The sequence below is a fragment of the Lutra lutra genome, chromosome 2 (genome assembly GCF_902655055.1).
Source record: "Lutra lutra chromosome 2, mLutLut1.2, whole genome shotgun sequence".
Taxonomy (NCBI): domain Eukaryota; kingdom Metazoa; phylum Chordata; class Mammalia; order Carnivora; family Mustelidae; genus Lutra; species Lutra lutra.
Genome location: NC_062279.1, coordinates 69,486,076 through 69,512,524, shown reverse-complemented (window position 1 = coordinate 69,512,524; position 26,449 = coordinate 69,486,076). Strand labels below are relative to the sequence as shown.

Here is a 26,449-nt window from a genome sequence, read left to right as displayed (position 1 = left end):
GAAACAAACTGAGGTTTTTATAGGGGAGGGGAGTGGGAGGTTGGGTGAGCCTGGTGGTGGGTATTAAGGAGGACATGTATTGCATGGAGCACTGGGTGTGGTGCATAAAAAATGAATTCTGGAACACTGAAAAGAAATTTAAAAAAATAAAATTTTTTTTAAAAACTGAAGAGATTTTTTTTGGACTAGATATTAGATGAGTATAATTTTCCATGATTTCAATGACTGATTTGTATTAAGCTAGTGCATATACTGTTTGCCATATTTTAAAAATTCACTGATTATCTGGGCATGGCTTGTCCTGGGGAATAGTATAAAATTTTTATATTTCTCATACTTATTTTTTTATTTTTAGTTTTCTTGTACTTCCCTTAGGCAACTCCTCTCATATTTCTGTGAGGTCAGCATTCAGCTTTTTGGCTGCTCTGGACCTCTGTCTAGGTCTGTCCTTCTGAAAGTCTCCTTGGAGTCAACATTCTTCTCCTCTATCCTTTAAACACTTCTCACCCCCAGGTGCTGAAATCTCAGCTGGTTGTTAGGTAGAGTCATAGGATTAAACCAGTTCCTTCTCTGTATTCATGATGCCTGACAGAGGCTAAAAGTGATTACATGCCTAGGCTATTTGTGTAATAAGAGAAAATGTTACTCTGAATGAATTTTTCACGATGCCATTTCAGTGGTTTTGAATGAGGATCTTTTAAGACTCAAGTGACCCTGCTTAGGAATCTGCCTCCTGCACATTCCCTCAGGCTGGGTAGGTAGAGGATCTTTTTCCTCAACAGTGTGGCCAGTTGTCTTGATTTCAATACTTGAATGGTAACTGTCATTACTAGGGTTTTACCAAGGCCCTTGATGCTTATGGTAACATCAGAAGCCATATCTCATTACGGCCTAGGTGCTGGGCTTTGAAATTCTATGTCCTGTCTTACCTAAGAGAGACGAATACAAGGCTATCAAGACCACCAGTATCACAGAGGTGGTTTGAATCTTCACTCATGATTTTCTATCACCCTTAGTTTTAGAATTTCTGGAGTACTAGACGTTTTAGATACTAGAGTGACTACTTTTTCTTCCCTTGAGACTTGCAAAGACATGTAAAAATCATGCCTTTGTTCTATGTTTGTGATCTTTTGGCTACAGGAATAGCTTAGGGTATGAATAGGATGTCCAAGAGTTCCCCCACCAACACACTGTGACCTGTTGCTACTCAGACCCCTACTTCTCAAGAGTTTTCTAGAATTTCAATATATGTGGCTGTCCCTCCTTTGTGTTTCAGAAACCAACTCTCTGTCTTCACCGTGTGAATCCTTCAAAAGGGACAGGAAACCAGATATCAAAAGACTGATAAATTTAAATATATTTCTATGGAAAAACACACTTATTACAGTTGGTTCTCCAGGCACATTTTAGTTATCTAATTGAGTTTACTGATTTACAGTAAATGTGTTCTGGGGTGGGATGGGGGTAGATGTAGTTGTAAGAGAGCCACACAGGGGATCCTTGTGGTAATGGAATGGTTCCATATCTTGATTATGGTGGTAGATACACAAAATAGATGTGTGCATGTAAACCTGGGAAAATCTGATTAAGACTGGTAATTGTGTCAGTTGATATCCTGATCGTGATAGTGTACTGTAGTTTTGTGAAATGTTACCATTGTGGGGCCCTGGTAAAGGGTACATGCGATCTCTCCATATTGATTCTTACAACTGCAAGTGAATCTACAATTATCTCAAAACGAAGTCTAATTAAAATGTGTTTGCTGTTCTAGCGTCAAGAGTATTTGGGAAGATAAAATTCATACGTGTAACACAGAAGCAAACACACATGTTCACAAACAGTAGCAAGGTTCATCCTGCCATTGTAGGTACATACACATTTTTGCTACCAGTTGGGAGACAATTTTGTGTTTAGGAAAAGGATTGAATCTAAATTTGGTGTCATAAGGCATAGCTATCTTCTTTAGATCTCATACAAAGAAGACAATCATGACTATCTTATAATTTTCCTATCCTGGTGAATGTACGTTTAATAAAGAAGAAAAATAATTGAAAGTTCATAATTCTATATTTGTATTGATTTTTATATTGCTGTGTTAAAAAAATTGTAAGGATAATGTTTAAAAAGGCAATCCAAACCCATACGTAAGGACTTGGAGGAAATAAGCTACATGCGTTGTATTTTCCTACATTGTATTGTTTTATACTGTTCATGCTGTCTTGGTCCATCAGGCTACTAGACAAAAATACCTTAGACTGGGTGGCATAAACAACAAGGGTTTTTGTTTTGTTTTGTTTTTTATGTCCTGGAAGCTGAAAGTCCAAGATCAAGGCAGTGGAAGATTCAGTGTCTGGTGGGAGCCTGCTTCCTGGTTCATAGACATTGACCTCTTGCTGTGTCCTCATATGGCAGAAGAGGTGAGGGAGTTGTGTGGGGTCTTTTTAAATAAGGGCACTAATCCCATTGATGAGGGCTTCATCTTTCATGACCTAATCCCCTACCAAAGGCCCTACCTCCAAATAACATCACATTGGGGATTAGGATTTCACCATAGAATTTTAGGTGGACAAGAACGTTTGGTCTGTATGTAAGCATAGCATAATAATGTCTTATTCTTGTGTTACAGCAGAAAGCCTTCCATTTTTAGCTTCAGATAAAGCATTTATAGATCATCTAGCTGTTCTGCTTTTTTAATCATACAGTAAAGGTTTCTTGACTCAAAATATTGGGAGTAAGATATTTGATTACTGAGAATTAGTGAGCTTGTTTGAAACACAGCAATTTCCAATTTCAAAGGACTCACAGAATGTACAATATATTTAACCCAATCACATAAACTCATTGTGGAATGAAAGGTAACAAAATAGTTAACATGATACAAGAATAGTACATATATATTTAGAATTGGGGGATTAAATTTTTTTCACTATCTGGCAGGGTTTCAGAAATTAATTACAGTAATTACTGTGATAACCAAAAAATTAGGAACGTTACATTCTGCACATTAAAAAATTTAATGATCGCAAATGGTCTACATTGGCTGTCATTCCCCCCCTACAAATAGAATGTATTTAAATCATCTGCAATTTCTAAGGTCTTAACACTTTCAAATTTCTTCTTTAGTTGAAGACATTTCTACAAAGATGCCAACTCATAATTTTTGTAATGTTTGTTTTAAAATAATTTCAAACATAACCAGCATTAAAATTTACTTCTTTTAGGGGTGCCTGGGTGGCTCAGTGGGCTGAAGCCTTTGTCTTCAGCTCAGGTCATGATCCCAGGGTCCTGGGAATGAGCCCCAAATCGGGCTTTCTGCTCGGCCGGGGGCCTGCTTCCTCCTCTCTCTCTGCCTGCCTCTCTGCCTACTTGTGATCTCTGTCCATCAAATAAATAAAATCTTTAAAAATAATTTTATTTCTTTTAGGTTAAACTGATAAGATGTCTACTATGTGGTAGATGAATTTTTTTCATAGACTCTCTTCTGTAATCAAGCATTATACTTCACGCACAGTAACCTGGTTCTCTTGGCAGAACAGCTGAGGTATTGCTAGAGGGGATGAGAGGGGGAAACATCACCGACAGTGGGGGCGTTCTAGACAGCGAGGACAGAGAGTTGTACCTCTTTCTTCACACACACTTGTCATTTCTTTCCTTGATGATTTGAATTAGGAAGCTTCTTACAGCTTTGGGACAATTTTATTCACCTCACCATTTGCCTAGTTGGAAGAAGTGTGCAGCCCCAGCAGACACGAGAGGCAATCAGACTTCAAACCAGAGGCACCGAACACCTCAGGGGTCTCCAGTACACATCAGCTTCCTATGAATCATGAAAAATTTCAGAAAATAGGTGCTGCACAGCATTTGCAATGAATAAAATGTCCACTAATGCTGTTAGAGTTCTAGGTGCAGGTGATTTTTCTGCATAATTCACTGGGACACCTAATCCATAATGAACTTTAAAACATGAATAATTGTAAGGAAACCCACTCCACTGGTAGTGAGAAATTTTTTTGAAAAATTCAAATGGCTTTATCAATCTTCATATTTTTACCTTACTCATTATTTAATATCTTAGCAAAATTGTTATTTTACCCTGGGTATCTTCATTTTACCTAATAGTGTAAATGCAATTGGGGACAGCTCTAATTCAATTGGTTTTAAAATACCTCAATATGCTACCTAACACATATATATACTTCTCTCAGTAGTCAGTTCTAATAGTCTTTCAAAAGTATACTAATAGACTGAGGCAATTAATCTGCTGCTTGGTACACTTCTTCCTTCTGGCTGCCAACCATCCTTTAGTGAGCTGTCGCCTTAGGACATCTCAGGCTGGGAGGGGGAGCACCTTATTCACGGGACTTCGGCCTCTACTACCCACTGGCAGAAGCCATTCACTCAAAAGGGTGTTTGCCACATGGTACGTTAATGTAGTAGCTTCAGGGCGCCCCACATTTTTGTAATCCTTTTACATGAATACATTTACAATTTTAGTTTTGTGTTGACAGTAAAAAGGCAATTTTATTGTGGCAAGGCTAACTCACACTTTCAGCTCCAGGTAGCTCAAGGACCAGTGTGGTACCACTTTAATTTGACTCCTCACTTAAAACCCAGCCACAGTGGAATATACTACTACTGCAGGAGGAAATGAGCTCCCCATTTATCAGAGATTTTCAAGCCACGCTGAATGACTACCTGTAGGCACATTGTAAAAAAGATAATCAGATAACTTCACATTTATTTTCCCACTCAGTGACTATATGCTTATTTGAAAATCACTCCAATTCATATTAATCTTTACCTAGCTCCTTTAAGGTCCATAGCACTCCAAAACCTGAAAAAAATTGAGCAACTCTTTGCTCTGGGTCTGTAATGACACAATTGTTAATTCTTCCCTTAATGCCAGCATAATTCTCTTAGACTGTTTTTATTTTTGTTTTTTTGCTTAGGAGAACCTCGGGATGGTTAGTTATATGCATAGTTTATTGAATAACTCAGTTATTTTGTTTGCCTCTTCAGTCTGCTGTAAATTACTTTCTGCCCTTTTTGTCTTGCTTTCCCATTTGGTAGTGCCCTTTCTTGTTTTCTTTATATATTATATCTCATCTTATCTGAGAGGGACTCCACTTTTGAAGCTTAGGGATTGTCAAAAGGAACCTACTTAGCATGTTCTTGGATTTGACCTGGATTTGGTTGTTGTCTAGGTGGTGTCTAGGCAGATCTATTACTCATACCTTCTGTGGAATGGTGAGTATATGAGTTTCCTGGCCTTTCTGAATTCTCTACAGAATGCTTGATGTTACATGTTAAAAATGATTTCTTGATAAAGATAAAAGGGCACTGCTACTAAGTTTGTTAAGATGGAGTTGAAGTCTCTGAATTTGGATAAATTTTGCAGTTTTACATATAAATTATTTCATTTTTCCTTTTTTTCTCTCCAGATATGTCATGGACGCAAAAGGTTGGGAAAAGAATTGGTGACAGATGTCCTACCACTTGAAAGAGTAAATCAGGCCACAATCAAATGCCCTTCAGGTGGGACATGACACATAATCCATACACCTGCGCAAATCCTTTATTAAAGCAACAATCAAAATACAGGATGGAACACATGGTTTTTGTTTTGCTACTATAACATCAACTTAAAAGTCATTTGTTTATATCTTTAAATTATTTTTTAAAAGTGAACATTCATAGTTCACGAAATCAACAGTTTGACATTTTTCCCAGATAAAGTTTTTCATCTTATTTTCCAATTTTAACAAAGGACATCCAGAACTAGAGCTATAGCAAGCCAAAACCTAAATGCAAGCAAGCATCTTCTTTGACCCTAACTCATTGTAAGCAGCTCTATGGTGTCTGACAGATACATCTGAAGGTTTTCATTACTGGTTAAATAAAATCAATTTATGCCAGAATATTCTTAGAGCTATTTGTTTTCTATTTTTACATTCCCTAACAGCTTCGGTTTTGATTGTGGTAGTCTAAGTATTAGCCCCCTTAAAATTGGTATGTCTAAAAAATCTCAAAGATCATTATCCCCCTCAGATGATTCTTGTGTAACAGACACACACTCAGTCCTTTGGAAAACATACTAAGCAATTTTCTTTTGATTTTTTCCCCCACCACTGATTTATTGAATCCAAACCTGGCTAATCACTGTAGAAACCCTAAAAAGAAGTCATTAGGAAAATGAACTTTGTTTTCTACTGAGGGATTTTTAACTGAATAGGTGAATGTCAAAATGTCTAGTTTCTTGAAGGTATCAGGTGCTCAAAATATGTGTGCGAACATACAATGAAATTTGGTAGACTGAAAGAGTACCAGTAAATTAGTTTAAAAAGGAAGACTAGAAACAGGGGTTACAATCTTAAGGGAATGCCAAAAGGATCTGTGAAGATAGGTGCAGAATAGTCACTGAGTGACTGAGCTGATTATAAAATAGAGTATCTGAAAGATAAGTTAAATGTCCCATTTTCTTCCCAAATGAAACACTGAGAGGAAATCCCCTGTGAACAGAACCATAGGGGCCGCCATTAAAGAGTTTTAGCACAGATACAACACTGTATTTCAATCTGCGAATAAAAGGTGTCGATTTGCCTTTCTAAAAGCGTGTCTTCAGTGGCTGGGATGGGTGTTTCTATAGTTAGGCTGATTTGTGTTGGCTGCACTACACTGAGAGGGTGCCTGTTCACAACATGCAAATACTCTTTGTGCCTTACATTTTCTTCATGTGCTAAAGAGCTGAGCAGATCCTAGATCACCGACAAATAACAATCTAAGCATTAGACTTCAAACATGTCATCAGTCCGTTAAATAATTTACATAGCCGTAGTTCAATTCAGTTTTTTTGTCAAATTGCTTTCTTATCTCACCTTTGCCCTTCAAAGGGAAACGTAAACAACACAGACTTCTACAGTTAAAAATGAAGCAAACAATACAAAAGGTAAGGGAAGGACGGAGATTCCAGAATCCCTTGTGGGATGTCAGGCCTTTTAACCTTACTTTTGAAAAAAAAAAAAAAAGGAATGTTCACAAGCATCTGAGACAAATCATTCCGGATGTAATGGCACAATAATGGTTGGGATGAGTGAGAACATTCAGATATTTTTAGAGCAATTTCTATACATTATATGTCACATTTGGTTCCTAGAGATTTTAGTCAAGTATTAGTAATTCTTTTTGCCGAGTATGATATACAAAAAGATGAGAACAGTAGATGTGCCCTAAATATATGAAAATATAATATATAAAACAAAACCATTATAAATTACATAGATTTTTCAGTATAAAATTGGTTTTTTTTTTCCATTTAGAATAAATACCGTCCAAGTTTACAGGTCATCTAAGTGAATTAAATATGCACATGTATCTGAATCATTTTCAGAATTTCAAGAAAAAAGTTGTTAAAAGAGTTATGACTTAGAAACCAGAAACTGTGTGATATTGAGAATGACTACATAAGACCCAAAGGACATGGCTTGGGATTTAGTGTTAAGGTTTTAAAACTGCCCAAATGAGCCTGATGCGCATGCGTGCACACAAGCACACACACCTATAGCCATACTTCTATGCATTTCTATGAAGCTGAACAGTTTATCTTTGAAAAATCAGCTGAAAGTCACGAGGTCTTTCTGCATTTTATATTCTAGAAGAGAGCCTTTCTCATTTCATAAAGAAGCTGTAAGATGGATAGGAAGAGTGCAGAATTTCAGGAAGAAGAAATCTCCATTGTAAACCAACCTCCTTTTAGGTTGGCCATTATTGTGTCAAGAGCTTCTTGATGCCTCAGAAGGGAAAAGTTTGGAAAATCTGTATAATCATCTCCCCAGTCTTTAGAAGCTAAAACCAATCTGGAACATTCTTTGGTCACACATTTCTGCTCCTACTTCATAAAAAAATCTGCTGATTTTACATTTTTAATTCCTAATCAATGTCTAGATAGTACTGATGCCTTCTCCTGTAATTTCCATGTGGAAATCTGCACATGGGTTTAAATGGAATGAGAACTGAACAGAATGGGGAAAAGTTCACATAATATCACAAAGTGAGCTTAAATCTCTGTTCTTGTTTTGGACACCTAGATCCATGCTAAGAATCTGCTGACATCCATGACAAGTGGATAATGTTTATATTCTGAGAGTTGGAGATAAAGCTGTTTTGCAACATGAATACATAAAACCCTAGCCCAGGGAGCCCATTGGGAGTCATGGTTTCTCCTGACTGCTGGACTACTAGTTGCTTTCCATGATCACCCAAGACACTTCTAACTGGACGCCAGCAGTTCTTTCCTGGCCAAGTGATGTCTGACCAAACTCCAGGTCTTGTCAGATTGCCTTCCACACGAGTTATCTATGAAGAAGAAGCCATCCCTAAAGCCAAACCCACCGTCCTCTGGCTCCAGAGCCAGACACATTTGTTGTAAAATCAGGACCACAAAAGCAACCAATCTCCTGTCTCTGTGTTTTGCTCCCAATGTTGTTTGTCTCTTGCAGTGGGGGCCATTCCATCTTGGCATATTACAAACTTTCTAGAAAGCAGTAAATGTCTGAGCTAGAAGGGATCTTGTGACTCATCAAGCACAACCCCCATATTCTGCAGAAGAGAAAGAGTAAACCCTAGAGAGGGGAAGGGAATTGTCCAAGGTCACTCATCCAGATAGTGACAGAGTGAGGACTAAACATCTGGGTCTGCTCTCAGTACCAGCGTGGCCTGTGTAACCTCCAGTGTCATGACCCCATCACTTGATGTGGCCATGACCCTTACAACTTTAAGGTTCTAAGTGAAAATGAAATACCACTCATTCTCACCACAATTAAACTTCAACTATGGAAGTGATCCTAATGATGGTTTGGGAGAGAACAGCCACAACTTGCTTAAAATGCTATGATTATTTGAAATTGATCCTCTTTGAGTAAGTCATGCAGCATAAACAATGTGAGCTGAACCCCAGAGTAGAAAGTAAAAATCTGTTAAGTACCTGGAAAGAGAAAAGCATGATGATATTGATTTGGTTCTGTGAGAGAGTGAGACCATTTAGATGGTGCTCAGAGTACATCTAGTCTCTCTCTTCTGACAAAAGGAAACTGAGACCCAGACCTGCCCAAAGTCAGGCAGTTGATTATTGGCACGCTCAGGTAAGGTGTTGGCCTCTACATAAACCGACTTTTTCTTCTTTCCATCATCATTCAGTCTCACGTATAACTGCTTTCTTGTGAGACTAAAAAATAATTCCACAATCTGGCATGAAATTTGATGACACAGCTACACCATTTTTCTAACCTTTCACTCTCCCCTTCAAGACTAATGAGTTAGCTCTGTGGTTCACAAAAGTGGACCTGGTTACACGGCCTCACAGATCTTTCTTTTGCTGCCCCAGATCCAGTGTTTGAGTCACCCAAAGGCATATGTCCCTGCAAGCCCTCCGGGGAAGCCAAAACTCTGCAACCTGCAGGGATTCATCAAATGCCTCTATCCTTGGAAGCAATACATTTTCCAAATAAAGAATCAGTTTTTGTTTGTAGTATGATGTTATGTAACCACAAAAAGTGCAGTTTTCATGGGTAATATGGGTATATTCAACCTTTTACCATCTCCCTCCATACTTCAGTTGAGCTCACCAAAAGGCTCTCAGAACTGGACAGGTAAACATGTTTTTATTTGGCTATTAAAGTGCTATTCCTGGACAAAGGTTTTCTCAGTTTCACAATAGCAGCTTCATTGGAAACCAAAAAAAAGTGATGTATGAAAGCGGGCTTGGGAAGTGACAAAAATAATGAGCCTAGTAACTATGGAACATTACAACTTGACTTATAGGTATCAGCCCTGCTACTAGAGTGACTGATACCAAAGTCTGTGAGGTACATGTTCGAGGGGAAAATAAGGACAAAGTGGCCAAGAGGACTAAACCGGAAAGAGCAATTAGTATTTCTATAACGACTACTCCATTATAAAGGAACAATGATAGGAATAAAAACTGAGAAGAAAGTGCAACAAACCCATGTACGTGCATTTGCTATTGTAGCAGACCTATAATTTTTTTTTTAAAGGAAAAGCAATGCAGTGTGCATTGGACAGGGCTCTTGAGCTCAGAATATCTTATAGTAATATTCTCTTTGCCAAAAGGGAATCATCCATTAAGGTATTTGGCAGAGAAGAGCCTCTAAAATTCGTATCACATGGATAGACGCCTTCCGTCCAGTATTATCGATTCTGCACCCTGATGTTTCTCGCATCCTTTTCTATTGGGGAAAATCCAGTCACATAATACCTGCACTCAGGAGTTTCCCCTTTGAAAATGGCATCACTCCTACCTAAGGGATGAGAGTCTCCTGGTAAGGCTTAGCGGCAAGTGCGTACTACATCTGCACTACAAGGAGCAGCCCCTGATTTTCTTGATATGCATAGCTTTTCGTAGTTGATATTAGACATGGCTTTCATAAATAATGCAGGTGTTTTTGTCATGTGCCACCGCTGGCTCTGCAGTTTCCAGGTGAGCTGGTGGCAGGACTCGATCTAATACCTCAACAGGCGTTGGTTCTTCAGATGTTAGCTCCGTGGATGTTATATCCGTAGAAGGCTCTGCAGTTTCTGGGGAATGTTCAGCAGACGGTTCTGTCTCCTCTTCATCTTTGACTTCAAACTGTACACCGTCTGGGTCACCCACGGGATCTTTTTTAGACTGCGGGTGCACAGACACCTTGATGGCAATTTGCTGGGGCTGCTCATGCAGCGACGAGGCATCCGAGTCTGCGGTGGGCGAGTCACTTCTCTTCAGGGAGTTGGGGATCGTGTAAACCTCATCTCTGTCGGAGGCCTCCTGGCCTTCTGGAGTATGCCGCACAAAATTCTGCCCCTGCTCCTCCAGCCCAACCACTTCCATGATTTCCTCCATGATAGTCCTACAGTTCATAATGAGGGGAGGCAGAGGCACACTCCTGGCAAGCTCTTCAATGTAGCGGGCAAACTCCATGGTTTTGAACTGGGTGACTTTGGCAAGCTCTAGAGTTTTGGCTGAGGTGATGATGGGGATCCGCTTGGCAATCTCAAATGCCTTCTGCAGCTTCTCGGCGCCTTCTGTCCTAAAGAACTCGTTGATAGCTTTCTCGGTCTTCTTCAGGTGGCTGCTCATCATGCAGAGGCGGGTGATGTTGAGGATCATGACGACAGTGAAGGCCACGAGGCAGACAACCATGTAGTAGACGCCCATGTCTCCAGAGGTAAAGATGACTCTCAAGGTCACCGTGTTGTTCACAGTGCCATGGACGTTAGAAGCAACACATGTGTATTTACCTCGGTCTGAAAAAGACACCTTGGTGATGTTCAGGAGGCCGCTGTCGTGCATCTGCCATTTTCCTGCTGGAAGGAAGAGTGGAGAATTCAACCAAGGACAGACAGGTCCCACCAAAGCGTCTATGAACTCTCACGTTACTAAAAACAACTCTTGCTACGACCACTGCTGCTGCTTCTACTACTACAAAGGATAATGACGATGGACCTTTACCGTGCACCAGACAGTGACACATACTAACTCATTTCATCTTCACAACTCCAATGAGGCAGGCACTAATCCTGGCTCCCCTTCTCAGGATGAAAAAACTAAGGCAGTGTTAGATTAAACCACCTTCCCCAGGTCACCAGTTTGGAAGGAGTAGAGCTAGCTGATGAACTCAAGTTCAAAAGGCTCTATCCTTAATCCCAAAACTATACTATGTAATTCCACGGCTTTGTGAAAAATAGAAAAAATAAACCATCTGGAAAATCTTGTGCTGTTAAAGAATGCTGTAAATGTAGCATCTGGTTTTCTAACCTGCCTGTGAGCATGGCTCTGCTGGATATAAGTTCACTGGGGAATTTAGTGCATCTCAGAATATAAGGTATTTTAGGATCAACATAAAATCTGCAGTAAGTTAATTAAATTATAATTGTTTACCTGGGTTTCTTGTATTTGAGGTTGGAGTTATCCTTGTATGACCTCAGTTAACTAAAATTTAACATATCATTAATTTTGAGAATTTACAATGACTTGTTTATAGTACTTAAAAGCTACAAGCTAACAGGGTGCCTGGGTGGCTCAGTGGGTTAAGCCGCTGCCTTCGGCTCAGGTCATAATCTCAGGATCCTGGGATCGAGCCCCGTGTCGGGCTCTCTGCTCAGCGGGGAGCCTGCTTCCCTTTCTCTCTCTCTGCCTGCCTCTCTGCCTACTTGTGATCTGTCTGTCAAATAAATAAATAAATAATCTTTAAAAAAAAAAAAAGCTACAAGCTAACGATGTGAACATTCAGAGGCTGGGTATGAATTACTATCAATTTGTTTTAGCCTTGCAAATTATAGACCCATCAAGTTGAAAAGAAGCCTCACATAATGGAGAATGCACGTTGGTAAGTGCAATTCTTATCTCCTTCTATGGCCTGGAAAGGATCTAGTGTTGCCCTGGCAATGAAGTTCTGAATCAGGAGAAACTCTTTAGTTGGGACTGACTCGTAGTTTGCCTGTGCACCCACATGTCAGAAGACCCCCCGGGGAAACATGATACAATGTTTGGCTTCCAGGTCTTGGGTCTGAGGCTTTCTGAAATCCTGCTAGCTCCCTATACTGTCCTATAGAGAAAGGTCAGTCCAGATCAAGTCCCTGGGAGTTCTGAGGAGCAGGCAGGCAGGTAGCTCTCCATAAAAGCACTCCAGTTCCCTAAGCCAACTGGAGGAACCTCTCCTAAGAGATGAGGTAAGTTAACATTAGTTTCCCTTTTAAGCATCTATTATTGACCTGTATTGTTTTCTTGTTTCTTCCCCTTCTGGCAGTGACTTTTCATTTTTTAAAAAGTCTGGTATTTCCCAAAAGCAACAAGCAACATGTTCATGTTTCCTTCCCCACCCTTCTTTAAATTTGTGAGCACCTAAGTGACTATGGTCTCAAGGGACTATGGAAGGAGGCAACAGAGGGCCTTCTTTTTTCCAGCATCTTCTGGTCCAAGGAACATTCTTAAGAAAGCTAGGCAGAGCAGCAAGGTGCCTTCTGAGGGCCTACAGTTCCTCCTCCTTGCTAGCCATGCTGGATCTGGCAGGATGCCTCTTGTTTATCCTGTCCCATTACTTTGCTTTCTGAAAGAACATCTGTGGAGAGTGGTTCCTGGTGTCCCTGAGTAACCCTTTTCTAACAATTCAGCCAGTGTATTTCCCCCAAGAATAGAAAACACTGGTTTGGAAAATCTAGTGAATTTTCAGTTTCTTGTGACTGTGTCTTAACAGACAAACCTAAGCACCCAGTCTATGAAACCTCTCATTTAGATTGGGCTGGGGCAAGCCTTCTACCCTCTTTGTTCCCTGAACTTGGATTTTGATAGTTCAGCTGCAGATCTATCCAAATATGGAAATGATCCAAGGCAAGGGAAATTATCCACTGACTTTCTTAAAATTTACATGTTTCACAGAAGTGGACGACAGCAGGCATAGGAAAAAAGCTCTAGATGACTGAAAGCTTATTAGGGATATGCAAGGTATTTGGTTCCAGAGATTTACAGACTATACTCAATAGTAGTTTCTCAAATTTACCTTCCTTCTTTTGTTGGAAAATAGAGAAAGCATGGAAGAGGGCAAGGTGAGGTGATTTGTATGGGGAATGGTGAGGGCCAAATTGTTACCTCCTAACCACCCATGGCCACTCCTTTTATGGAGGAATTACCTCCAAAATAATTGGAACCTGGGCTGTAGGAGAAGAAAAGCAAACAAGAACACTAAACTGAGAAGGTAGGCAGGCATCCGATGGCACTATAAACAGCTTTATTCTCATACCTACATAATAACTAGTTCAGTGATAACTGTATTCTAATTGTTAAAGGTCACAAAGCAGGTCTTTGGTAGCCAACACACACACACACACACACACACACACACACACACTTCCAAAGACTACAGTGTCAGAAAAGCTAAGATACCAACCTCAAAGGTGACGTATATCTGTATCTTTTTTTTTTTTTAAAGGCTAACCCCAAGACTACAGATTTCCTCTCAGTCTAAGCCTGACTTTTGATTAGTAGAAAATAAAGCTTTCTGCATGTTCTACTACCATGTGGAGCCCTGAAAAATAGAAGATGGCATAAACTGCACATTAAGGGTATCTCCCACATCTTCAGGCCCAGGCACACAAAGAATCTCCATATGGAACACAGCAGCTAGGATCATCTTGAGAGCATTTTCTCTGCTGCACGCTGCCATTCACCTCTGTCTACAAATACCTTGCCCTGAGACTCGTTCTGGAAGGGTCCTGACTTTGGCTTTAACTTGAAAGAAACAAAAATAACCCACAGTGACTATCTCAGGAAACCATCAGGACTATACATGGAGTGGAGATACAGTGCTGTTCTCATGTTTTTCAGATGGTAATTGAGTGGGAATGTCAAACTTACGTGTTGAATTTTCATTAAGCTGCACCACTTCACAAATAAAAACCTAAAATGTCAGCAGCCAACACCAAGTAAGTTCTACACGCAATGACTTTAGAGGAAAGAAAGAGGCGGTTGTTTAACCATGACTTTCTGAATATATTACCAAAGATGATGTGCAAAATGTTTCTCTAATGCCCTTGACAGTGGTTCACTTATTCACGTCCTGTGCCTCGCTCAGATGGTGGCTCCTCTTTCAGAAAGCTCTTCCCCCACCTCCTCTCCACCAGCTGTGGTCCTGTAAGGGGACCCTCACCCGAAGGCTTCATGATAAAATACTGCCACACACAGTAGGAGGGGGATGCCGGAGTCGCCTCTACTGGAGACCAGAGTTTGCCTAGGAATCTGTCACAGTCTCCCCAAGAAACTCCAGACACCAAAACCACACGTGAAAATCTCCCACGTGCGAACAGAAGTAGTGTGGGGACAATCCCTCCTTTGCAAAGAGAAAAGCTAACAGATATTCTTTCTTTTTTTTTTTTAAAGATTTAATTTATTTGACAGAGAGAGATCACAAGTAGGCAGAGAGGCAGACAGAGAGAGGGAAACAGGCTCCCCGCTGAGCAGAGAGCCCAATACGGGACTCGATCCCAGAACCCTGAGATCATGACCTGAGCCGAAGGAGGCAGCTTAACCCACTGAGACACCCAGGCACCCCAGATATTATTTCTTAGCTGTAACTGCAGTGTGTATTATGTGGCACAAAAAGAAAAAAAAAGAAAAAGCTGACATTTTTAGAAGGGCAGTGATCTTTTTTTAATCTTGTTCATGCATTTAGTCAACAAATATTATTGAGTAAATTGCAATTGCACTGGGTTCTATGCTAGACTGTGCAAATACAAAGATGAGTAAGATCCCTGACAAGAAAATCATCCAGCCCAAGAAGGGACACAGACAGCTACAAACAACTGTGGATCACCTGGTAGAAACACTGGCCCAGGGGAGTGGGGCGGAGCACCAGCTTCTTAGAAAGGTATGGGGTGAGGGCAGGCTGGGGGATGCAGACAGGAAGGGGATGCCACGAGTGTATGAGCAAAAGAGGGAAGCCAGACACTGCTCCTGCAGCTGACCAACAAACACCAAGAGAAGGGGTAGGGTGGAGACAGGGATAAGAGGAATGCAGAGTCAATTATCCCAGTGTTTAAGAGCTTCCTATTTATCCTGTGGGAGAACAGGAACCCCTTGCCCTGCAGGACTTCTCCCTGACAAGCCAGCCTTATTTCATTTCTTCGAGCTGCCACAGGACCTTCCCACATGCTTTTCTCTCTGCCTGGAAAGCTCTCTTCCCTCCTCACTCTAAGCCCTTACCTCACACATTCTTAGTCCAGTTTATATACCACCTCACCTCTCATTGCACTCCCTGAGAAAGCCTTCTCTGACTTCTGATTAAACCAGTAAAGAAAATCAGAAAGTCCAGAAGCAGATGCTGATAAGCATGGCAATTTTAAAAAATAAGGAAGATATTTTAAATCAGCAGGGAAAAGGATTTCAGGACAACTGACTATTCATTTAAAAGAAAATAAAGTTATACTCCTATTTTGTGTGATACATAAAAATAAAGTTCCAAGTATTCTGAAGATCTAAATGTAAATTGAAAGGATAAAATTAATAGAGCATATAAGAACATTTTTACAAACTGGGGATAGGAGGGCCTTTTAAAGCATCACGAGAATCCCAGAAATACTAAAGGAAAATACTGATGCACCAGATTTCTCCACAATTAAAAGTTTTTACACTACAGAATATGTCATACTAAATAAAACTAAATGCAAATGACAGGGAGAAAAACGCTAGAATATTTGACAATGCTTAATCAGTATAAAACATAAAGAACTCCTATAAATCAAGATAAATAACCCAAAAGAAAAAAATGGGGAAAACATATGGATAGGTCACAGAAAAAATAGTGTCTAAATATAAAAATCACTAATGATTACATTACAGAGAAACTGAAAGAGATCAAAGTAATTTTTTAAAAGGTAACATTTTAAGCTTTCAGAGTGCCAGGAAAAGTGGGGAGGCACTGATTAGACATGATGTTGAGAGAATGGGGAAAGGGACGCTCACATACACTGCAGGCAGGAGTTGGCAAAACTTTTGGAAGGTTGATATGGAGGCATCTGTTGAAATTCAGAATGAATATAATCTGTGACCCACTTTTAGATTTCTCGAAATTCTTCAAATCAGACAAGCCTTAACTTGACTGGAAAAATATTAATGAATATAAGAAAACTGAGGTAACGAAAAAAAAAAAATCTCCTTTTCAAGATAGTTTTTCTCCCAGGGACATAGCTCCAGAACTTTCTTCCCCTGCCAACATCCCCTGGGATAAGCCATAACCTCGGTCCCAAACCAGGAAGGTGGCTGACCTGGTACCACTATGCTCACTGTGAGGTATACACACATGCAGGGGGAAGGCAGCTCCAGAAAGTACAATGTCATGTCACTAGGACAGCGTCAGGTAGACCGTCTAGTAATGAGAAGCAAGGCAATATGGCATCATATGGCATATTGTCAAATATGGCATCATATGTCAAACCTGTCACAGTGACTGTGCCTCGGTGTCCAGCCACTGTATGGCCCCAGATCAGAGCTATGGTTCATGCAACTTCTGACCAAATTCGTGCTGTAGAGAAATGAGCAGCGTCCGTATACCTTCTGGAACTAAAGAACCACAAAGAAAGTGAGAGCACAACCTACAAAGATACTGTAATTATAGCTTCCTTCGAACACCATGTCCACTGCAATCCAACACTTCTCCAGCTTTTCCCGAGGACCACGGAGCATCAGACATCAACAATTATGCCCAAATACTAAGCTCTTAGAATCTCCCGCAGATTACTCATTAGAAAAGGATTTCTTCTTCTTTGGTGATATCTTTCTGGGAATGTGGAAACAAGCTGATGTATAGTTTGTCTGTTAAGTGGTTTGAAAAGATTAAAGCTCTATTCACAATCCCATTTGGATGGAGGCTCTGGAGCCTTACATGCCCATGCTTTTTAGAGGGGGTTCAATTGGCCAAAATAAGTAGGTTACTTTCTTGAAACCAGCTTTAAACATTTTTATGTGGTAAGAGTTCCAAGAAATGTTTATGCTGACATAAATGGGAGTACAAGGTTCACTCAAATGAGTAACATGTTGAATCAACACTCTTCAAATAAGACTAAAATGCACGTGTGGATAGTGCCTATAAATGTGGCACTTCTTGTCCAATATGTGAAATAGAGACTGCTGATGAGAAAGGACCCACATCTTTTTACAAAACATAATTGAGGGTGGCTGGGTTATGGACATTGGGGGAGTATGTGCTATGGTGAGTGCTGTGAAATGTGTAAGCCCAATGATTCACAGACCTGTACCCCTGAGGCTAATAATACATTATATGTTAATAAAAATAATTTTTTAAAAACATAACTGAAAACAAATTTCGCACTGCATGGTTGCACCTATTACAAGGCTTCTGCAGGAGATGACAGCTCCTTGAAGCCACTGCAAAGACTCTGGTTATAAACACTGCAGGCTGCGAGAGCTCTTGTCCCTCCCCCTGCCCCCGCTCCCACTCCCCAGTCCTCCCAAGAGACCTCTTCAAAGTGTACTAGGGCAGCCCTAACAAGCTATTTCCTATATCACGTGGAGCAAAGGTGGCCTGGGATAATACCGGCTTCACTCAGTTTTCAGCGCCGGAGGGTGTGGGGGGAAAGCCATGCTGTTCAGAGCCCGCAGTTATGCTCTGCTTAAAGGTATAAATAATACCTGAAGAGGACCTACTGTCTTTGCATTTCCTGGCTAAGGAAACAACTGACCCTCTAGCTAATTTGATCTGGTGATCTTAATTTTTTAAAAAAGTGCCAAGCATGTAATTCCATGGAGACAAACAACAGTCTTTTCTGAGAAGAGCTACAGGTGGTTTTCCAAGACAAGAGCACCCTACACTGGGTTCACATAAATAACTTCCATTTGGGGAATCTCAGCTGTCATCCTTATCTGAGATAGGTCTGGGAGGGTCTTTTCACAGCTGAGAGTAGAGCACTCTGAATTCATATCCCAAAGAGAGCACACCTCATTAAAGAAAAACTACTGATGGTGGTTATCAGGCTGGCCCTTGAAATGACTCAGTGAACCAAAATAACTTTAAATTAAACCACTTTTGTGGGAAAATACATAATGGGTTCAAACGACTGAACTGAAGATCTACTTTGGAATGATTCTTTAGTTAGCTGAGAAGTGCTTGCTTCTTTGGGTTAGATCAGGGTTTCTCAGCTTTGATGCCACTGACGTTTTGTGCCCAGTAACTCTATCCTTTGCATTATAGGATGCTTAGCAGCGTTCCTCCCTGCTGCCCACCAGATGCCAGCAGCATCATCTCCCTCTTCCTTTTTCTCCTCCCCCAAGTTATGACAAACGAAGAGTATCTCCAGACTTTGCCAAACGGCTGCTGGTTGGAAAACAGGCCCCTGCTGAGAACCACTGGTTTTGGCAAATGTGAAGTTTATCTTGTGCATGATATGCTTAGTAATCTGCACATATACGGCCTTCTCAGAGATAAAAGCATTACTGGATATCAATGGGTCCTTTGTACCCAAGAGTGATGTTGGGGCAAGGGGAAGCCTCTGAGGGAGAAGAGGGTTCCAGACATGCTAACCTTGCAGTCACAACCTTGTTTTGAAATTTCCAATAACTTTTAAGGGACATAAAAATTTTTATATCAATTAAATGCTTTTAAGGTTGAGAAACTGAGCTAGAGAATAAGAAATCACCCAGAAAATTATTTCCTGTCTTTTCAAAAACACACTGGACTATGAAACAGAGATTTAAGCCCTTGGAATCTATTACTGTGACAACCCAGGACAGTATTACCAATAACAGTGACAGCGGCTGCCATGGACAGCTTGGTGTGCTCCAGGTAACTATCCAAAACATTTCATATACAATAGTTTATTCAAGACTCTCAGCCCCACCTGATAATAAAAAAGGATTGTCTCTATTTTACAGATACAAAAACTGATGCTCAGGGGAAGTTAAGGCACTTGCTCAAAGACCCTTCTGTGATTCTTCTGAATTCCCCACAATATATTCATAATTACATCAATCTTGTTTTAAGCCTTTGATAAGTTGATTTTTCATCTTAAATATTGAATCTACTAAAAGAAGAATTCAGCATCATATTTTCAGGATTTAATGAGCTAGCTACTTCATGACGATCTTAGAGGCAAAGGATAATTTACCTTCCAGGTGGAAATGGACCTCCTTCTACATGTAGTAAGTAGGGAGGTCAGAAGCTATGGTCTGCAAACTGGCCTGGCACAGCTTGCTGTCCCTTGCAGAAGTAGTTAATAAGCATTTCATAGTCTATTCAAAAAACTTGAGAAGTGGAGATAAAAAACAATGGAGTGACAAGAAATGCAAAACTTATAACCATGAATTCCAGTTGTGACAACTGTGAACTCTAAGCAGTTCAGCTCAGTTTACTCTGTGCATGTTTACTTTCAAAGATTGTTCTATCGTTCTTCATTATTTTTGGTGAAAGAATGCAGCAAGGCTACGGAGACAAACCCAAGGAAAGTCTCAAACCTAACTTAAAGGAAGAATTTCCAACGTAATCACTAACAAGCCAGACATGTTTACCAAGGCCCATGCCAGCTGACTTTATTGAAATGCTTGTTATTTATCATCTGATAAAGATGCTAATGTGCATTTACATGGCTTAAAATCAGAGCAAGAAAGCACGGCAAAAATACACTGGCTAATTCGTACCTGAAATAACTAGGTCTTTTCTCATAATACTTTCTGACAACTATTTCTACTCACCTCTAGCAGAAGGAAATTTGAAAACAGTGCAGTTTGTGGCCATTTGTGGTTATGCATGTTACTCGAATTCTGAGTTATTTCTGTAATGTGGTTGGTGGACCACCCCCAACATGTCCTTAGGTGAACTACCAAAGGAAGAAGAAAAAAAAGTCCTCCTCCAGAAATAGATTACACATTAGCCTCTCCTGATCCTGCAGACTTTAAGTCACAAGCACCAGGGAAGTAAGGCAAAGCAGCTGCTGCTCCTACAGGAAATAGCCCCATTCTTTCTAGGACTGGCAGTGCTGGCATGAATAATAGCGATCTCACTTTTTCAGCATAACCAAGAAATGACATTCCTCCTTTCCATGCTAATGGTGGTGTGTTCCTGGATTCTGACAACATGTGTGTGCATGCAGAGGTCGTGTGTACACGAGGTAGCATGCATCCTAACACATCTGTGACTGTGATGGGGGTGATCACCGTGCATTTTCCATCCAGGAAGACTTCTCGCACTCACCCCATCTAGGTTCGATGCTCTTCAATGGTTTTTGCCTACCAAGACCTAAAGGGTGAGCAGATGCTGGCTGGGCAGAGGACAATACACACTAGCTTGGCCATACGCTGGTTGTGTAATATCCTGTTTACCTGGTTCCTCATCTGTATGCATAAAGATTAATAACATCTACCCATCACATGTGTTGTAAGGATTAGAAATAGTATCTGAAACTTGGTACGGGGGCTTATTCAATGGTAGGGATTATTAATGAAAACTGCATTAATTTTGTTAGTTTGGTTTAACAGTAGTCCATTGTATCTAGGTAATGTTCTGGGATATTAGCATCATTTTTCATACTACATTCAATTACCTCTTTGTTGAGTTATAAGGGAAACACTGCTCTATTTAAACTTAAAGACTAAGCCTGAAAACTGAAATTTTTGTCCATAGTCATAATATGGGCATTTTCCCCATCAGAAATGAAGAGTTAAAAAGACTTATGGGTCCTCTAATAGGCCATCTGAGCACTAAAATTAGAATACTTCATGATGAGGACTCATTTCTGCTTTCTTATATCTGGCTTGGTTAGGTGTAGTGATTTGTGTATTACCCTGTGTTACTGATGTCCCGAGGTTACTATCACTATGCGTCGTAACACAAAAGCTGAGTTGGAACATCAAGTACTAGTATAATGAGTTCTTTTTTAAAAATCAGCAGTGCATCTTCCTTAAGAGATTCAAAAACAGCTATAACTGGCTTATCAGCAATACTGCCGACTGCACTGTGATGCGAGCACTGGTTCTGATGGAGCAGGTGTCTGCGCCAAAGGCTTTTGGTGGCTACCCCTGCTTCTGGGGTCTGGGACAGGCTGTTACCATAGGGTCGCCTGAGCACCCACAGAACAAAGGGCAATTAAGCCATGTGGGGCTTCCTTCTAGGCCAGCTTCCCAGGACACAGGTAGAGAAGGCAAGGTACAACGTGTGCTTGCCAGACTGAGTCAATAGCTATAAGGACCTTTTCAATGGAGGCAACGGGGGATCTCTTTGAAGGAGAAAGGTACTACTTCAGGAATGCCCTCAAAATATTGCGCCTGAAATTCAGGCCCAGCGCTCTAAGGTTCCCACAGTTGTCTTCCCCTCTAGGACTCAGGGGTTCAGGGCCCCAGCCCCAGCTCCTGGGTACCCGGCATAACCTGTGCTTCCACGTCCGTGTGAAAGGTAGATGCAGGTCTGGAGTCCTTGTTCCCCTCACTTCAGTTACCTTGTTATTCCTCACAGTGGCCCAGCTTGTGGAGAGATCTGATGAAGTACAGGGACTAGAGAGTGTGTATGTTACCACGGTTACTGCCCCCTCACAAGTGTGATATCACTTCCTTTTGACTTGGGAGTCTGGGAGGAAGGAACGGGATGAATGGAAACCACCTGTGGGCTGAGGGGTGGTGGTGTCTCATCTTCTCATCACCAGTAGTGAAGGTTCTAGTCACAGCCACTTAATAACAGTAGGACCTTGGGAAATGTAGATAAAAGAGGGATTTGGATTACACTGTCTCCAAGTATAATCCAAATTTTTAACCCATAATTTTACTTGGTGGGCAAAGAGTTCTGCTCTCCTAGGTTAAACCAATAGATACACATGTGATATATAACATTAAGAGAAGAAGCTTTGTCATACTACACATCCTTGGATGGCTAACCAAAAGCAATGTAATGAGAGCACTATAAGGAAACCCCACATCCCAGGGAGCTGGACTGCTAGTGGCCTCAACCACATGTAGTTGTAAGAAAACTCCATTCACTCAGCTCCCAAGAAGACAAAAGACATTAGCCTCTACTATTTTTCAGAGTACAGAAGATGAAATGAGGGAAAGAGATTAAGAGTGTAGGTTTTCTTGCAGCAGAAACCCTATGGGGATTACTCATTGGTCAAAGGGTGTGGAATGGGAAGTACAATATGAATGAAAGGTGACAGAAACTAGTAAGCTGCTACTTCAGGAACAAGGGTCGTTTTACTCCCCCACCCTCAGCCCCCTACTTCACACAGTAAATGCTTCAGAAAGCACATTAATTCCTTCAGATCAATTAAAGCAGGCTTGGGTTTTCAGACAAGTACCTCTCCCATCTCAATCAAGAAATGTACAAATTCAGGGGCGCCTGGGTGGCTCAGTGGGTTAAAGCCTCTGCCTTTGGCTCAGGTCATGATCCCAGGGTCCTGGGATCGAGCCCCGCATTGGGCTCTCTGCTCAGCGGGGAGCCTGCTTCCCTCTCTCTCTCTCTCTGCCTGCCTCTCTGCCTTCTTGTGATCTCTGTCAAATAAATAAATAAAATCTTAAAAAAAAAAAAAAAAGAAATGTACAAATTCACAATGACCCAACCAATCCTCTCTCTAGCTGGAGACTTTCCTGAAGCAAGCTTGGTGCTTAGGTAAGTGATTCACATTTTTTGGCCAGAAAGGCACTCATTAAAAACCAAACACTCCCCTATTGCCACATGTTATTTCTTGCTCTTGAATCCTCCCTCTGTCTTGGCCTCAGCTGCAAGAGACAATCTAGAAACTTCAGCCAGGTCTTTGGGAGCACAGAGCCATCTCTAGTCAGCGGCTGACAACTTTGCACAGAGACTTCTTTTAAGAAGTGTGGTCCTTAAATCCACAGTCAATGAATTAAACTGACGCTTAACCATAAACTGCTATACTGAATACTAGAGTCAGCCCCATGAAATGAAATAAAACTCCCTTATAAATGGAACGTATACTAATGGGAAATCCACTTTACATTCGTCCCTATAACATTCTGTATGCATTATACTACAAAATTCCAAGAAGCCTTTTAAGAGACTTTTATGTTTGCCCTTTGTCTTCTGAGTGGCAGAGTGAAGACTATGAATTAATTACTGCTTTGAATCCTTAAGGATATATATTTCTCTCTCTTGCCTTAGCAAAGAAGACAGAATGAGATCTTTAAATGACTTGAATAAGAGCAACTAACATTCTCAGTGTGGCTTCCAGAGTCTGTTTATATTTTATGACATTTGACACAACTTGAAAGCCTACCTCCTCCTCGCTCCTTCTCCTCGTCGTCTTGTAGCAGCTTGCCAACGGAATTATACCACTTGAATTGTGGATCAGGGATGCCATAAACACTACAATTAATCAAGGCACTGTTCCCTTCCTTGACTATGATATGGTCAGTTCTGGCAATGATTACAGGCACAGAGCCCGAGACCACGTCAGTGCCATTTAAAGTGCTATTAGTCACACTCTTAGCAGTCGCTAGAGTGGATACTAGGATTAAAAAGGGCACAGTAGGTAGAAAGCACACAGGCAGATGGTTCTTCAATCGATCCATCTTCTTTGCTTGCTCTATAAGGCAACAGAGATGGTTTGCCAATGGGAATCTTCTATAGGACAACACGCTGTTCAGAGCAGGCCGTGGGACAAACCTGTCCTGGATCCATAGAGTTGGTTCCTGATTAAGAACCTGTTTAAAAACAAAAAAAAAAACAAAAACAAAAAAACAAAAACCCCACACACATAAATACTAGCATTCAAACTTTAACAACTTTATTTATAAAATGTTAGAAACCCAGGTAAAATACACACTTCTATAATTTTTAAACACACAAACTAGAAGATGTTCCAAATGTTAAGGTATTTTTTTCCACAGAAATCGTAACAGTATGATTTTGTTATGTCTGCTATTGAAACATATGGCTCTTCGTAGGAACAAATATATGCTTTATATGTTAAATTTATATCACATGACTTCGGAGAATTCCAAAACCAATTCAGGCTTCCTTCATTTAGCATGCTAAGGTCTCCTTCTGCCCTGTCACCTGTTGCTACTGCGGATGACCTGACTGTTCACCTGGGTCCTTCTTCCCCTCTTCTCTTTCCTTCTAGCTGATTTCAGTGGTCCCGGCTTGGGTGCTGCCAGCATTTGCAAGGGCACTACTGGAATCAGTCTGGCATTTTCCTCACTCCCCATTACGGCTTCTACATATGCCTTCCCCCCTTTCAGGCAACTGCTCATGCTCCTTTGAGCTGCATACCATCTAGCTCCCTCTGTTCCATGTTAACTGCCATCACCACCCCGTGATCACTCACTGAATTCCCTGGTTTCAGTCTTCATCTGTCTCCCGGAGGCAGGGGATAATCAGTAGAAGTGGGGTGACATTGTGGTGGCTACACTTCTTATGTCCAAAGGTCTAACCTTCACCTACATCTCTATCTTCCATTTCATCCACGAATCATGTAGCCACACCCTGGACCTTTCATCTCTCCACGCTCTAAGTTCCAAAGTGCCAAGTAGTTCTGAAGTTCTACCATCTTTAGCTGCACCCGCCCATTCTTCCAGATCTCTTACTCCCCTCACTGAACTTGCTAGCCCTTCCATTTTCCTCAGTCTCTATCTCCACTCCCCATCCCGACCTGCATGCTCCACTTCTGTCTCAGTCTAGACCCAATCACGTGGACCACAGTCCCCAATATCCTCACCCCATCCTTCTGCCACAACTACTGTGCCAGGATACAACTGTGATCAAGCTGATCACTTGTCATCCCGGCGCCTGTACCCAGGAGGCTGGAGCACCTCCTGGAAAGAATCACACCACCACCTCATTACTACCAAACTAAAAGAACCACCTCAACCCCCGCCAGGCCCTCAGTGATATCTGGTAATCTCTGTATCAGTGCTGAGTCCATTCGGTATCCTTTTCCCAAGATGCCCATAGACTCCTTAAGCTTTTGAATCAAGCAGCTTAGCCCAGTGGTATCCTTACCTTTCTCAAAAGACCACTTTCTGCTACTAGGTTGTGCAAGCACGAATTCCTACTGTGCCTCCTTTTGGAAAGAATCCTCTGCATCTTATCCTAACTACCCCCCCGCCCCCGCCACTCACTCCTCAAAGAACTACATTCCGCATTTTGCCTGCTCTGTACTTCTTGCTCAAGTCACCAGTCACTGCACGTTGCCAAGTTCTCAGTCTTTCTCTTGCCAGATCTCTGTGGCAATTGCCACTCTTGTGAACAAAGTTCCTTCCCTGGCTTCCACACTCCACTCCTCTTAACCGCTCTCATTATTCTTTACTGGTTCCTCTTCTTCCTTCCAGTCCTTACGAGGCAGTTAACCCCCAGAGTTTCATCATTGGTCCTCTTCTCTTTTTACCCTCAGCTATTACCCAAGTTCCATTTTCATACCTTTATTTAGTAAGTCTCAAATCCCTGTCCTCAGTCCTGACTCCTCCCTGAATTTCTGACAGATGTCACCGACTGTGCACGGAGCAGTTTAGGAGGATGTTTTGCAGGTAACTCAAAATTAACACTCCCAAGCCAAACTCATCTGCTAACTATGCTACATTTCCCACATCCCTTCTATCAATTCAGGGCACATCATTAGCTCAGGTATGCATGGACAGAATCCTCAATTCCACTGTGACCCTGGGTCTCTCAGAATGTAGCTACAGGTTGCTGATTCCATCTCTTAAATGTTGCTTGGCTTGTTCCATCCCTTGTGTCCTCTGTGTGAGCCTCAGGTTAGCCTCCCTCTCTTCTCCTTACCAGAAATGATGTGGCTGCCTTCTAGATAATCTGCCTGCCTTTGGTCTTACCCCAGTTCCCAATCCGATCCCTATAACCATTCTGCGACACAAAATCTATGGTGCCATTTCTTTACTTAGCAACCTTCAGTATTTCTGCATTGTCTACGTTATAGAATCTGAATGCCTTAC

General features: G+C 41.2%; 1 protein-coding gene across 9 annotated transcripts in view; it reads right to left on the bottom strand.

Moving 5' to 3' along the window:
* Positions 1-5,528: 5,528 nt before the first annotated feature.
* The window catches only part of MFAP3L (microfibril associated protein 3 like), a 40,078-nt gene continuing 19,157 nt past the window's right edge, over positions 5,529-26,449 (bottom strand). Inside the window, exons 1-3 of one of the 9 annotated variants that reach the window (XM_047717688.1) lie at positions 24,829-25,057; positions 23,776-24,202; positions 5,529-11,355 (exon numbers count right to left, since the gene is read on the bottom strand). In XM_047717688.1, the coding sequence (XP_047573644.1) occupies positions 10,424-11,355; positions 23,776-24,070 (1,227 nt within the window). In that variant the 5' untranslated portion in view covers positions 24,071-24,202; positions 24,829-25,057 and the 3' untranslated portion in view covers positions 5,529-10,423. Of the gene's footprint in view, positions 11,359-19,665; positions 19,793-20,248; positions 20,374-21,919; positions 22,094-23,775; positions 24,203-24,828; positions 25,058-26,449 lie in introns of those variants that run through there. The other 8 variants (XM_047717686.1, XM_047717689.1, XM_047717690.1 and 5 more) reach the window with 8 other exon arrangements.